The sequence below is a fragment of the Hipposideros armiger genome, unplaced genomic scaffold (genome assembly GCF_001890085.2).
Source record: "Hipposideros armiger isolate ML-2016 unplaced genomic scaffold, ASM189008v1 scaffold_97, whole genome shotgun sequence".
Lineage (NCBI taxonomy): Eukaryota > Metazoa > Chordata > Mammalia > Chiroptera > Hipposideridae > Hipposideros > Hipposideros armiger.
The window spans coordinates 3,133,953-3,149,362 of record NW_017731447.1 but is presented as its reverse complement, the minus strand read 5'-3'; the positions used below and the strand labels follow the sequence as shown (position 1 = coordinate 3,149,362).

The 15,410-nt window shown below is 38.2% G+C and overlaps 1 protein-coding gene across 1 annotated transcript in view; it reads right to left on the bottom strand.

Annotated features, from left to right (window-relative positions):
• TNPO3 (transportin 3) overlaps nucleotides 1-15,410 on the bottom strand; it is an 88,863-nt gene that overhangs the window by 61,009 nt on the left and 12,444 nt on the right. The window contains exons 2-3 of the mRNA XM_019646091.1: nucleotides 2,164-2,364; nucleotides 181-255 (exon numbers count right to left, since the gene is read on the bottom strand). Of these exons, the coding sequence (XP_019501636.1) occupies nucleotides 181-255; nucleotides 2,164-2,364 (276 nt within the window). The remainder of the gene's footprint in view (nucleotides 1-180; nucleotides 256-2,163; nucleotides 2,365-15,410) is intronic.

Genomic DNA, 15,410 nt, shown 5'->3' with positions numbered 1-15,410 from the left:
TCTGTAGTATTTAAATTTTAAATGATTTCTTTTAACCTAACAAAGGTTAATAATAAATAATTCTACTATATGTTAAGAATTTGGGGAAATAGTCCAAATGTCTAGCTATTGCTAACAAATTTCTCAGTGTAGGTTAATGGTAATCCCAAATGCTAGCATACAGTCAATACAAGTTACTTACTTTTCCACCAATGTCTGTACACATCCCTTCCAGGAAGGCATTTGTAGGGCAAGGTCTGCTATTGCTAAAGCCAGCTGAAGAAGAAGAGAGATTAAACAAAAGAACAGAACAGATGAACAGAAATAGGGTTATCATCACTATTAACTGAAAAGTAAAGAAACTAGATTTTTTTTCCCAAACAATAAGACAAGTAAGACTGACACCCCCCTCCTCCCCTCACCCACACAGCTATCTAGATCATGTAAACTCTTCTAGGCTAGCTACAAATTGCTAGGATTTAAAAGGTAACCTTTAAAAATGAAAAACAAAACAAAAAACAAACAAACAAAAAACAACAAAAAGAAGGAGGAACAGACTATAGATTTTCCTCAGAATATATCAATACTTACTTTTATTTGGCAATACCATAGAACGTCATGGACAGATAAATTATACTTTGCCAAAAGGCCAAAGCTACTGACAACGTCAGCGCATTGACTCTCTCCTCAAGTAATGGATTGCCATTTCCCTTCTCTTTCCATTTCTCATCTTGAAGCCTTACGCAAAAGCCTCCTTCCTCTTCAAGGGCACTTCTATGCCAGGCAGAGAACACATGTGAGTATGTATTCACTGAAGCTTTTTCTTCCTAACGTAGTTCCTTGTCTAAGGGGGAAAGGCCAAATGCTCTAGTTCATTCATGGGACTTTTACTAGCCAATCAGTCCAGAAAGGATTTTTTTTTTTTAAAGGAAACTAACTATGTAGACCTCTGACCTAGAATACAGTACTTTTATCATCTGCAATTTTAATGGGGGGTGGGCGGGAGAGGGGTACATGGCTGCCAGTGAAAACCTATACTCACCTCCTCTACCTCTGGTATTTAAGTTAGTTTAAAATCAAATAAACTCTAAGGTTAACACAAAAGATTTAAATTTTCACTTTCTAGCCACTTAATACAAGGTGTGATCAAACAATACAGTGAATGTTAAAAAAAAAAATTATTACAGTAAAAACACATTGCCATTAATCCCCAACCCTCTCCCCTCTCCCCCCAAATACTGCCCCCCTCGCTTTGAACACACTTATCCCATCATTCTTGCCACTTTCTGAAGCAGTTCTGGAAGTCCTCTTTCGTGAGTGTCTTTAGTTGAGTTGTCGTGGCTGCCTCGATATCCTGAATCATTTTGACTTTGGGAAAGAGCCAGAAGTCGCACAGTGCCAGATCTGGTGAATAAGGTGGATGAGGACACATCGTAATGTTTTTATTTGACAGAAATTGTGGTACCAGAAGCGATGTGTGACACGGAGCGTTGTCATGACCGAGGAGGATTTATGGCACACTTTAAAACACACCTTCTCTCAACTGATGCTCACACCCGACTGACTGCACCGAACAAGTTGAAACTTGAACACTGTTACTAAAGTTCGACGCATTGTTCCCATATTGAAGATCTCTGCCTTTCTGTTGGATGGCACTTGGCAGCAGCATTCACCGTATTTTGTGATCACCATGGAAAGGCTCTGGGTCACATATCGCTTCTGGTACAGCGATTTCTGTCAAATAAAAACATTATGGTGTGTCCTCATCCATCTTTTTCACCAGATCTGGCACTGTGTGACTTCTGGCTCTTCCCCAAAGTCAAAATGACCATGAAAGGTAAACGTTTTGAATCAATTCAGGACATCGAGGCAGCCACAACAGCGCAACTAAAGACACTCACTAAAGAGGACTCCTAGAACTACGTCAGAAAGTGGCAAGAATGATGGGATAAGTGTATTCGAAGTGAGGGGGAATATTCTGAGGAGGATTAATGGCAATGTGTCTCTCACTGTAATAATTTTTTAAAAATTTAACCATTCACCATAGTTTTTTACCACACCTCATACAGCAATTAGTATAAAATTGTCAACATTACTTCACATGGCCTAGCAGTATCAATCAAAATTAACTTGATAAATCCAAACGGCCTTACAAATTTCCCTAATGATAAGCATAGAATTTACCTGTGTTACAATGACAGGTGACAAGTCTTTCAAGTTCTGGATATGGGTTAGTAATGAGTCCCTTAAAGAGGCATGAGAGTCTGTGGGGAGTTCATAAAATGAGGTCTGAATCTTCATTTTCATGGTCTGTGCAGCAAAATAGCATGATTCCACATCCTGTCGAATCTGTAACAACTGGTCTGAAATCTCCCATGCATGAACCTAAAAGCAGATCAGACAAAATGTCTTAATGACTACTTTTCTAAATAATTTTAATATCATACCACATCAGTATATACAAACATATTTAGACCAAAGTATAATGAAAGAAAAATCAGACAAGCAAACTTACCCACTAATTCAACCAATATTTCAAATTACATATTTATAGGACCTGTTCAAAACATATTACCTAAAATCTTCTGACATTCTAGAAAGGCATGAGAGTTATCAATTGAATCAACAGATTTAATCTTGCTGATTAAAATCATTAATTATGTAGGGGTTAGATTATGAAGAAAACATCCCAAAAGTTCCTACTAAAACTAAAATGTCACTATATAACTTTCCAACCTTAAGGTTGAATGTTTCCTCTCTTTTCCACTTAAATAAGCTTTGTTCCCTCTAAGAATTGAGTGTGGAAGCTATTTTAACATATCTATAAATAGGAGAATATATTTCATAGTAGTTTCAACAGGCCTACATTTCAATCTTTAGTTTCTGAATATATAATAATGACGAAAAAACTATCTCACCCCAAGTGACTATTTCACATACCTCAATTGTTTTTTGATGTATTTAAATTTGGCAAAGTGTTATACATGCTACTAAAATCATTTTACATGAGAGAATATAAAAATATCTACAGAAATAATAGAACAAAAGCATTGAATTGGGTCTCTAACAGCTAGTCATAGTTATAGAAGTAAGTCGTATTTGAAAGATAACTGAGAACAAAACTGTGCAGTACACAATGGGTAACAATTAACAACTGATAAAAATTCTACAGCAACTCTACACCAAACTGCCTCTTCATTGGGAGAAGACTAAAATGAACTGGCAATGATGGACTGAAAACATTTTTTCAGTCTCAATTCATGAACAGAGCCAACTGTGAGGAGAGGTCACACAGACTTTCCTAGTCAATTTCTTATGAAGATGGAGCACTTCACAAATAATACACAGTGATTCTTCAAGATCTTTCCAAAGATAAACAGGAAGTTAAGGACCAGAAACAGAATAAATAGCCTGGACAAGTTACCAAAGTAAACTAAAACAGAGACCCTGAAATTCATGACAGGTTTATTGACATAAAACTTAGTTTTAAATCAGTAAGTTGGTGAAAAATAAGCATGAAACATTAATGTCTTTCTGGATAAAATGTGTTTATTACTTTTTTCGGACTTTGTACCCCAGCATGTGGCATATCTTGCAACCACATTGTTTTTAGCCATTCATTATCTAATGAGTATCCCAACCACATCTATGATTTAATATGCCATCAAAATATATTCTGCTCTAACTGATATTTTAAAAAACAGCAAAAAGATTCTATGAAGCATTGTAAACTCCATGAATGCCCTCATAAAAACAGAGCAATTAAACAGCAAAACCAAACAAAGTACAACGGACATTTACAACAAAACTAGGTGTTACTCAGTTATCTCCCAGAACCCCAAAATATAAGTGGTTAGAAATAAGCCAATGACAAGCCAGCCGAGAGGCGCGTTGGTTAAAGAGTTTGCTTGGGACGCCAGCTCTGAGAAGCAGGGCTGCAGTTTGGATCCCACATTGAGGGCCAGGGACACTGCCCTCTACAGCTAAGATGATGAACAACAGCTCAACCTGGAGCTGGGCTGCTGTGAGTGGCCGGCGACGGCGTAGGCTGCAGTGGGGCTGCTGCAGTGGGCTGTTTGAGCTACGTGAGTGGCTGTCAGCCAGCATGAGCAGTCGACAGCGGCTGTGAGCAGCCAACCAATGACCGGCGGCCAATTGCCTCACCCGGGAAGAGCACAATGATCATACCAACATGGGCCAGTGAAGCGACATCCTCCACAACTAGGCTTAAGAACAAAAACAGCAATTTGTCTACCTGTCTGTTCCCCTTCCCTGATTCCCCAACGCTGTTCCCCTCCCCCCCAATTCCCCAAAATCTTAAAAAAAAAAGAAAGAAATAAATAAACCAGTGGCATCTACAAGACTTGTATAATTTCACTTTCAGTAAAAGCAGAAGCAGAGGGAAATGACAGGGTAGCTAATGGATCTAAGAGCAGAGGAAGCCAGAAGAGCCAACAGGTATTCACTAGAAAGCACAGGGAGCCAATTTGAGGGCTGTATTTGAAAAATGCAAGAGGTTTTGATGAGTGGAAGAGGTGAGTAGAAGAGGTCTACATAAGGTCTTAAGAGATGGAACAGTCTGGCCTCTATAAACTCTTGAAACTGAAGAGCCAGGACACGGCTCCAAACTGAGGAGAAAGTGCTGTAAACAGATTAAAACTGGGCCGGCCAAGTGGCTCAGTTGGTTAGGAGTTAGCCTAAGAGCGTGAGCTCTGAGCAACAGGGCCACTGGTTCGATTCCCACATGGGCAGTGACGCTGTGCCTGAGCTGAGCTGCCACTGAGCTGCCAACAGGTGGCAGGATGGCTCAGCTGGTGGGAGCACGTGCTCCTAACAAGGCTGCCTGTTTGATGGTGGGCTATGCCCGCCCACAACTAAGACTGAACTCGGCACCTTGAGCTGAGCTGCCACCCGAATGGCACAGTGGATACAGCGTGTGCTCTTAACAAGGCTGCTGGTTCGACTCCCGCATGGGATGGTGGCTACGCCTACCCGCAACTAAGATTGTAACACAGCACCTTGAGCGCTTAGAGGCCACGATCTACCGACGGGCAGCCAGATGGCGACTGGCACCCTCCACAACTAAGATTGAAGAACAACAACTTGGCTGGTCCCCTACCCCAATTTCCCAACACTGTTCCTCTCCCCCAATTCCCCAAATTAAAAATATAAATAAACAAAAAGAATCAAAATTATATAAGACAAGTACAAAAGAGCACAAAGGAAGAAAAGGAGAAGGTATCATAATAAAGCTAAGAAATCTTAGAATTAAAACCACCATATTTGTAAATACTATTTGAAAACAACAGAAAAGGAAGCTCCTTGAAGTTGGAAGTACTATCCTTAACCACGCCTCCCAGAAGTTCTGAAAAACTCATTTCACAAAAATAAGCAAATGAGGTCAAATGCCATATATAACTATAGGGTGGAGGAGGGAAAAATGAACAGAATAATATCCCTACAAGAAAAGTAGGCAGAAAAACATTTTAAAAACTAGCCTCAAGTCCAAACAACATAGGAACTAATCTGAAAGAGCTTCCAATGGCCCAAGCTAGAAAACCTAGAATAACAAAGTTAATTATAATAGTATTGAATTATAACTCAAAAATACATAAATATCCATGAGCCCTTACTGATGTGAATAACAACTGAATAAATAAATAACAGGGGAGAAGTTATATATAGGAATATAGACATCTTTTGTACAGAAGAATGCTAGTTAATGAATGTAGAAGGAATAAGAGAAATAGAAAATCACCATTAGAACACTACAGTAATAACTGCTATAGAGGCAAGATTCATGGATCAATGATCAAGTTAGCAGGTGAAACTTTAAAGTGAAATAGGATATAGCAAAGTATCTCCCCAAAATATTTATTAGTTACTGTGGTGGTTTTACTATTATGTCCTCAAATTCTTTGACACTTATCATGTAAGAACTCATACTACTGTGCTAGAGAGACAATGTAAACGAGACCAAGAAGTCTCTGGAAAGTCATGGAAAGCAAGAGGAGCCCAGCTAAGTCCAGCCTTCCATCCATTCCTACCAGAGTGGCCAGCATGTAAGTGAAGCCATCTCAGAATCTCTAGACCGGCCCAACCAAATGGGTGCCTCATGGAGCACAGAACTATCTTCCACGGAAAACTGCTCAAATTCATGACCTACAAAGTTATGAGATGCAATGAAATGGTTTTTGTTGTAAGTCACTACGTTTTGAGGTAATTTGTTTCACAGTAGCATATCATGAGAACAGACAATCAGTGTGCATCCTGATGAAAGAACAGGATACCACAATAAAAAAAGATTCGATTCTGTTTCATCAAGCCTCTGGATCCAGCTGGCAATTAATTTGCAGACAATACAGAGAAGAACAATATCACAACTATGCAATCAGCAAAATCTAGACTGTAGGGAAATTCAACACATCAAATGGCCCAGATTCCTCAACAGGTAAATAACCTACAGACAGAGAGAGAACCTGAAGATTAAAAGACATTCAAAAAACATATTTTAAAAATCAAACAGCAAGACTGAAGTGCAATGTGGAAGAGTACCCACTTAGGTGATAAAACTGTAAAGCAGCGGTTCTCAACCTTCCTAATGCCGTGACCCCTTAATACAGGTCCTCATGTTGTGGTGACCCACCATAAAATTATTTTCGTTGCTACGCTATAACTGTAATTTTGCTACTGTTATGAATCGTAATGTAAATATCTTTTTGTTTTCCGATGGTCTTAGGCGACCCCTGTGAAAGAGTCGTTCGACTCCCCAAAGGGGTCACAACCCACGGGTTGAGAACCGCTGCGTAAAGAAATACAAAGGGTTTCCTGTGAAACGGCAGTGGTTACTTTCAGGGAGAGGAAGCAGTTGTCAAATAGGCACAAGGAAGACTTCTGGAGTGGCCAGTAAAGTTGTATTTCTTGACTTGGGTGGTGGGTATAAGGATACCCATTTACAGTATTCACCAAGTTATACATTTGTTTTGTGTGGTTTAAAAACAAAATAGAACAAAACAAATAAAAAACCTCAATACTGCCCATTGAACTGAACTAGTATGAAGTCTTTCTCCTAAGTGAAATCTGTCAACCCACCAGATCAGAAGCCTTGTGCAAGTGTTCATCGATTGTGCAGTGCCATGTTATCCTTTAATCTGAATGGCAGAAAATACCAACTGTATCATTCTGGGTTATATATATTTCTGACTTAAACTTTTCTAATCTTAAATGGAGAGATTTCAAAAAATGAAGGGCTTCAAAAGTCAAAGCAAAACAAAAATAGTATTTCCTTCTGGAGAACTGGTAAACTTGAAGGTAGGGATGATGCAAAGATTTATTTTTCAAGCACCATTAGTATGTTTGAATATTTTTTAACATGTCCTTTGAAATTGCCTTTAAAAATAAAGATGGGGGACCGCCGAGTGGCGCATTGGTTAAGAGCTGGCTTGAGAGTGTGAACTCTGAGAAGCAGAGCTGCCAGCTGGGATCCCACACGGGCCAATGACGCTGCGCCCTCTACAGCTAAGATGGTGAACATCAGCTCGACCTGGAGCTGGGCTGCCATGAGTTGCCAGCTACGGCGTAGACTGCAGTGGGGCTGCCTTAAGCTACTGTGAATGGCTTGCAGTGGGCTGAGCTGCCTGGGCCGTGAGCAGCCGTCCAATGGCTGGCGACCAATCTGCCTCACCCAGGAAGAGCGCAATGATCACAATACCAACATGGGCCAGTGAAGCGACATCCTCCACAAGTACACTGAACAACAAAAGGACAGCAACTTGTCTGTTCCCCTTCCCCGATTTCCCAACGCTATTCCCTCCCCCAACCCCCCAATAAAATCTTTAAAAAATAATAAAATAAAATAAAATAAAAGGCATCCAAATTGGAAGGAAGAGGTAAATGATGTCCACTCACATGTGGCATGATCTTATATGTAGAAAACCCTAAAGATACCCCCAAAACCTGTTAGAACTAATAATGAAGTCAGCAAAGTTGTAAAATACAAAATCAACACCCCAAAATCAATTGTTTTTATACATTAACAATGAACAACCTCAAAAGGAAATTAAGAAAACAATTTCATTTACAATAGCATCAAAAAAAACAAAAGACTCAGGAACAAAACAAGGAGGCAAAAAGACTTGTACTACATTGAAAATTACATTACACTGTTGGAAGACATTCAAGAAGACACCAATAAATGGAAAGACACCCTGTGTTTATGGACTGGAAGACTTACTATTGTCAACACTACCCAAAGGAATCTACAAATTCAGTGAAATCCCTATCAAAATCCCAATGATGGTTTTTGCAGAAATAGAAAAATCCATCAGAAAATCCACATGGAATCTCAAGGAACCCCAAATAGCCAAAACAATCTTGAAAAATAACAAACTTGTAAGTCTCATATTCCCAATTTCAAAATTTATTACAAAAACACAGTAAACAAAATAGTATGGTACTAGCATAAAGACAGATATATAGACCCATGGAACAAAATAGTCTCTCAAATATAGTCAAATGATCTTTGAAAAGGGTGCCAAAATTACACAATGGGAAAAATGTCTCTTCAACAAATGGTGTTGTGAAAACCGCGTACCTATGGCAAAAGGAAGAAGTTAGACCCATATACAAAAATTAACTCAAAATGGATTAAAGACCCAAATGTTAGACCTGAAACTGTAACTCCCATAAGAAAACATAAAGGGGAGAACTTCATGACATTAAATTTGATGATGATTTTATAGATATGATATCGAAACAGAGAAAAAAAACAGTACTAGACAAACGGGACATCATCAAACTTTGAAACGTCTATGCAGCAAAGGAAACAATCAACAGAGGGAAAAGCAGCCTATAGAATGGGAGAAAGTATTTGAAAACAGGCAAGACTTGAAAAGACATTTTTCTAAAGATGATATAAAAATGGCCAATAGGCAGATGAAAATATGCTCAACACATCACCAGTAATTAGGGAAATGTAAATCAAAACCACAATTAGATATCACTTAACACCTGTTATGATGGCCACTATCAGAAAAACAGAAAATAAGTATTGGTGAGGATGAGTAGATACAGGAACCGTTGTGCACTGTAGGTGGGAATGTAAAACAGTGCAGCCACTACAGAAAACATTATGGAGGTTCCTCAAAAAATTAAAAATAGAATTATCATATGATCCAGCAACTACACCTCTGGGTATACAACCAAAATAATTGAAAACAGGATCTTGAAAAGATATTTGCACACCCATGTTCATCAAAGCATTATTCACAATAACCAAAAGTTGAAAACAACTCACATGTTCACTGATGGATGAATAAACAAAATGTGGATATATACATACAATGGATAATTATTCAGCCTTAAAAAGTAAGTAAGTGCCATTACATGCTACAACATGGATAAACCTTGAGGACATCATGCTAAGTGAAATAAGCCAGTCACAGAAGGACAAATATTGTATGATTCCATTTATATGAGTTACCCAGAGTAGTCAAATTCATAGAGACAAAGTTAGAATTTTGGTTGCCAGTGGTTCAAGGGATGGGATAATGGGAGAGTTACTGTTTAATGGGTACAGAGTTTTCAGATGGAGAAGACGAAAAAGTTCTGGAAATGAACTGTGGTAATTAATAGTGGTATAGCAATGTGAATGTACTTAATGCCATTGAACTGTACAGTTTAAAATGGTAAATTGTTACGTATAGTTTGCCACACACACACACACACACACACACACGTAATAATAAAGGAACACAGTTTAGAATCTGTTCCACCCCTTCTTAGATTGAAGTGTTCTGGTCCTATCATAAAGACCTGCCTGAAGCAAAAGAAATCATCTCAGGAAAAAAAACATCATTTATAACTCTTCAATTTTCCATAAATAGTATACCCAGTATTATTAAACAAAAGCAAGACTAAACAATAACAAAACAAAAAAGGGGGGAGGCAATAGAAAATAAACTATCTAGACAATGAAGTTATCAGAGGAGGACTAGAAAAAACTGTGATGTCTTAACCAAAGTGATAAAATATAACATCACCAATAATGGGACAAACACATTTTATGTGACTTCCTCATGCTGAAAAACACAAATTATCATCCATGTGGTATTCTTCCAAAAAATGTTTAATCTGCATACAATCGTAAGAAAACAACCAGACAAATCCAAATAGTGGAGCATATTAAAAGCAAAGACAAAATGGGCCTGGATTTGTTTCTTGGATGTCCTTATCATAAAAGAAAGAAAAAATACCCAGGAACTCAAGACATAATGAACTACAAGCAATGCATTATCCTTGATTGAATCCTGGGTTAGGAAAAATAAAACTTGTTGAAAGCTAGAAATCTCTAACAGAAACAACTAGGAAATCTGAATATGGACTGTGTATTAGATAGCACCATTATATCAATGTTCAATTTCTTGAGAGTGACAACGGTTTTAGTTGAATTTAGAAAAAGTTCTTGTTTTTACCTGATATGTATCAAAATACTTAGGGATACAGCATTGTGAGGGCTGCAATTTAGTTCCAAAAGGTTAAAAAAAATACACTCAGAGAGTGAACAGGAACAGAGTGAAAGAGGCAAAAAGAAAGCAAATGAGGCACTGTCAAATTAAGGAAAAGGGTATATCAGTATTCACTGTACAATTCTTTCAAGTTACGAATTTTAAAAAATTAATAGTTGGAAAAATTAACTGATTAATATAGTCAGTGAATTAGGAGACAAACTGGAGACTTTCCAGGAAGAAACGGAATCTTTAAAAAAGAATCAAATGAAATCTAGAACTGGAAAATACAGTAGCTTAAATTAAGAACCAAATGGAAGGGTTAAACAGCAAATCAGACAACTGAAGAAAAGATTACTACAATAGAAAATACATCAATAAAAAATTACAAAGCCAAAAAAGGGTAAAGATGAGAAGAATCCAAATGACATGTGGGACACAGTGAAAATATCTAACATACATATAACTGAAATTCCAGCAGGAACAGAAAAAAAATGGTACTGAAGCACTATTTAAAGATAATGGCTGAGAAATTTCCAAACTGATAGAAGACACCAAGCCACAGATTTATGAAGCTCTACAAACCCTAGGGACAGAAAAAAATCAGACTAGGCACATCATAATAAAACTACTGAAAAACCAAAGACAAAGAAGAAAATCTTAAAGACCAGAGGGGAAAAAGATGTTATCTTTAACGGAACAACAATAATAGCTGACTTGTCAACATAAACAATGGGAACTAAGCATCTTCAAAGTACTGAAAGAAAATAACTGCCAATTGGTTATTTTATACCCAGCAAAAAATCCTTCCAAAATGCAACAAAAATAAGACATTTCAAGACTAAAATAAAATAGGAGAGAGTTCACTAACAATAGATCTACAAAGAAAATAATACTAAAGGATGTTCTTCATGAAGAAGGAAAATATTCTGGATGGAATCATGAAAATCAAGAAGGAATGAAGAGTAATGGAAAGGCTAAGTATGTATGTAAATCTCTTATGAACACTGACTATATGAAAAAATATCCCATGGGGTTTAAAATACATGAATAAAAATGCCTGAGAGAAGTACTACATTCACCCAAGATGTAGAAAGTTGGAACTAACGCTGCTTTCCTCAAGTTAACAATAAACAAAAGTAAATATATTGCTTTCGACTTAATAAATGAAAGCAAATAAACTACAAAATAACTTTTCATAAATGCATCAGAAAGCGGAGGTTCCAGGGCAACCAAGTGGACTGAAATCTAAAAGCTGTTCAAGGACAAGAGGCAATCACTGGCTCATCTGTGGCAGAACAAAGGAGGAAAAGATGCAGGGCGGATGCAACCAGGTAATAAAAATTCAGCTAAAATTATTAAACTGATAAAGGCTGGGTGTGGGCTAGCATGAGCGTCAAAAACCCCTGGGACTCACACAAGAGGACGTCACGATCACCTACAGGTTCTTCTCCACAGACCTCAATCAGATACTCAAGGGAAGGATTGTGGGTGGGGCAGGAAGTCCCTTTGGTGGTACAGTCCTGGAGAAGAGGTGCAGCAGAAAAGGCACACAAGTCTGACTGGACTCTTCTTCCCTACTAAACAAACACCTTAAGCTGTGTGGGAGGGGCAGCAAATCATGCCACCCCCCCCCCAAGGTACAGTTTAAGACCCACTGCTGTTGTAGTAAGGGTAAAAGAAAAAAAACATCTTCCCCTACAGAACAGGGCATAAAACAGTCTTGAGCCCATGATACTATACCAATGCCACCAGAGGTCTCCTACCACTGAGGGAAGGGTAAAAAAATGTATCCTGCACAAGACCCACCAGATGCAAGCTAGAACATGAATGTCGCAGAGGAGGACAGGATCACTGAGAAAGGCCCTCCAATGGGAACAGTGGACGATGGAACTGCTAAAGACTATGGTAGACCAGGGCGACAGAGAGCATCCCTGTTCTCCACACCGTCATACTAACAAACAAGCAAACACTAAACACATCACACTCAAACTCCTGAAAGCTAGAGATAAGGAGAAAATACTAGAGGCAGGAATCCTTACTACCAAGTAGCCTTGACTCTGTAACTGCTCAATTGTAAAATTTTGTATTGTAATTACTTGGGCCTTTGTTCACCTTTTCTAATAGACTATAAGCTCTTCAAAAGTAAACCTAAATTATCTCTGCAGCTCAAATCCTTTGGCCATAGAGGCACTTTTAATAAAGTATATATTTTTAAAACTAAAAATAAAAAATAAAAGTATTGTCTATTTTGTTGCTTTGTACACCTGAAACTAATTAAAAAAATAAAGTATATATTAAATGATTAACTATAAAGCAAAATAGCAAGATACCATCATCTCCTGAGTCTGTAACCCATCTTTTTTTTTCCCTATCATGAATCCCATCCTTTCACTAGGTAGCTTAGATACTTAATGGATTGGGAGTCAGTTGTAAGAACAGAATCCAAAATGTTTAGAGAGAAAGGGCAATAGAGAACAGGCTAATCAGTTCTTTATAGATAAAGAAAACAAAGGCCCTAAGAGAATGACATTTTTCATTCAGAATTCTCATTTGTACTTCACTTGCCTTTCCCAGATGTAGCCTTGGTTTTGTTTTGTTTTAAATATATATTTTGTTTTAGCAATAAGAAAAAGCTCAATGTTTTCCTCGCTAAAATCTGAAGCTTTCAAAATTTTAGTGAAGGGAAATTAAAATCTCCCTAAAATGGGAGCTTTTAATGGAATGAGCTTATTTTCAAATATTACCAATATTTCTGAAAAAGGAAAAAAGAAAATAGCACTTAGCCCCAGGCAACTAAACCAAATATAAAACTTGCACTTTCTAATGCCCATTATGCTATTATCAATATTTGTAAATTGTATAACTAAATTAAAACATAGATGGCGGGTTGGCCGAATGGCGCGTTGGTTAAGAGTTGGCTTGGGACGCAGTAGGGCCCCGGTTCGGACCCCACATGAGGGCCAGTGACACTGCGCCCTCTACAGCAAAGACAGTGAACAACAGCTTGACCTGGAACTGGGCTGCCATGAGTCGCTGGCGACAGTGTAGGCTGCAGTGGGCTGCTGTGAGCAGCTGGCAGCTGCGTGAGCTGCCATCCAATGGCGAGTGACTACCTCGCCCGGGAGGAGCGCAGTGATGATACCAACATGGGCCAGTGAAGCGATGGCCTCTACAACTAGACTGAAGAACAAAAGGACAGCAACTTGTCTGTTCCCCTTCCCCGATTCCCCAACGCTGTTCCCCTCCCCCAATTCCCCAATAAAATCTAAAAAATAAATAAATAGATAGATAAATCGATAGATAAGATAGATGGCAGCTACATGAGTTTCCTAGGACAATTCTATGAGCAACTGGACTTAGAAAAATTTCCACATTGCTCCTTGTGCAAATGTTTCAAGTAGAACCAAAGAAAGAAGAGCTGTCTTCTCATTTCAAGAATCCCTATTCATCTTAATGCTGCCTCACGCACTGGTCAAATGTGCCTCTCTTTTCATTTGGAATAAGAACAAAAGATAAGAGTGACGGCTAGAGAAACCTGGCAAACTCGAATATTACAAGCTACTAAGTAAACAGTCAATGAAAAATTACCTGGAATGATGCTGCCAGTGCTATATATTGAGTCATAATTTATCACTTTAGTTTGAAATCCAGGAGGGCTTTCAGTTGTTGACATCCAAAAACAAGTTATCTTGTGGTCGTCACTGAATCATAAAGAAAATGCAACCAAATCCTGATACCCTGGGCTCTACAGTACAGTGCTCACTGTTCTTCCCCTCTGCTAAGCTGCAGAAAGAAGGAAGAGAAGAAGAAAGGTAAAGGGAATCTTTACCAGGAGAGAATAAAGCACTTACACTTCATAGGACTTTCTAGGCACAGATGCCAGGTGCTACCCACTGAAATCCAGGATTGGACTAAGCTCCACATTTCTGAAAGGACCATCTCAACCGAAGCCTGGGGCTCAGTCAGCAGGAGGAAGCTGCAGCTCCCACTAACAGCACATTTCAAAGAGGCTGCAACAAGAGAACATTTTCCATTTAAGCATCTAATTCCAATCTTCCATTTCACAAAGCAGTAGCAGAACAGGCCTTTATATCAATGTTTTTCAAAAGATATTTCCATGACTATGTGATGAATATGAAGCAGGCTATGGCCCAGTAATCCTTTCACTAACATACTCTAAGTCTTTCATTGTGCTTCATAGCAGATCCTAAAAGTACTTGTCCCTTTTTTCCTTTAATGGTGCACTGTTGCTCCAAGACTTGCTTCTACACCAACAGTTCTAAAACTGCCGAATCAACTGAAACCATTGGGTCGGCCCTCAACAATGCAAGCACACACCCAGATAGGAGCCCCTAACGATTCATTAGCTGCCAAGAATTAGAAGCGGATTAGGGCTGCTAGTTAATCCTACACAAAAACTCCTCAAATTAAGCAGAATTATTTAACACACTTCACTGGGGACAGAAGAGCTTTGGCAAATAGAAAATGAGGTTCTGGAAATACAAATATTTCAGTGAGATTTGAAAAGTAAAATAAAAGTGTCAGGTTGCTGTACTTTTTCAAGTATTTTAATTAGTAAAATATTTATTAAATAAAAACTTTCAAAGATTTATAGTATATTTCTAGTAATACATAGTATATATAGAAGGGGAACTAGGTCAGAGTACAGAGTGAGAACTCCTTAAAAAATAAAACATTATCAGCAGAACAACACAATGTTTTAGATATATGCCCTGTAACAATGTGGTATAGACCTAGAAAATCAAAATTTCCCAAATCAAGAAAAAAATCATTTTTGTGAAACAGGTAAAGAAAGAACAGGTCTAGTTTACCAGAAACTGAGAGTGATTTTTAAGTTGGTCAACTATCTCAAGATTTTGTATCTAATCCTTTATAAGAATTTTACAGGGCCGGCCAAGTGGC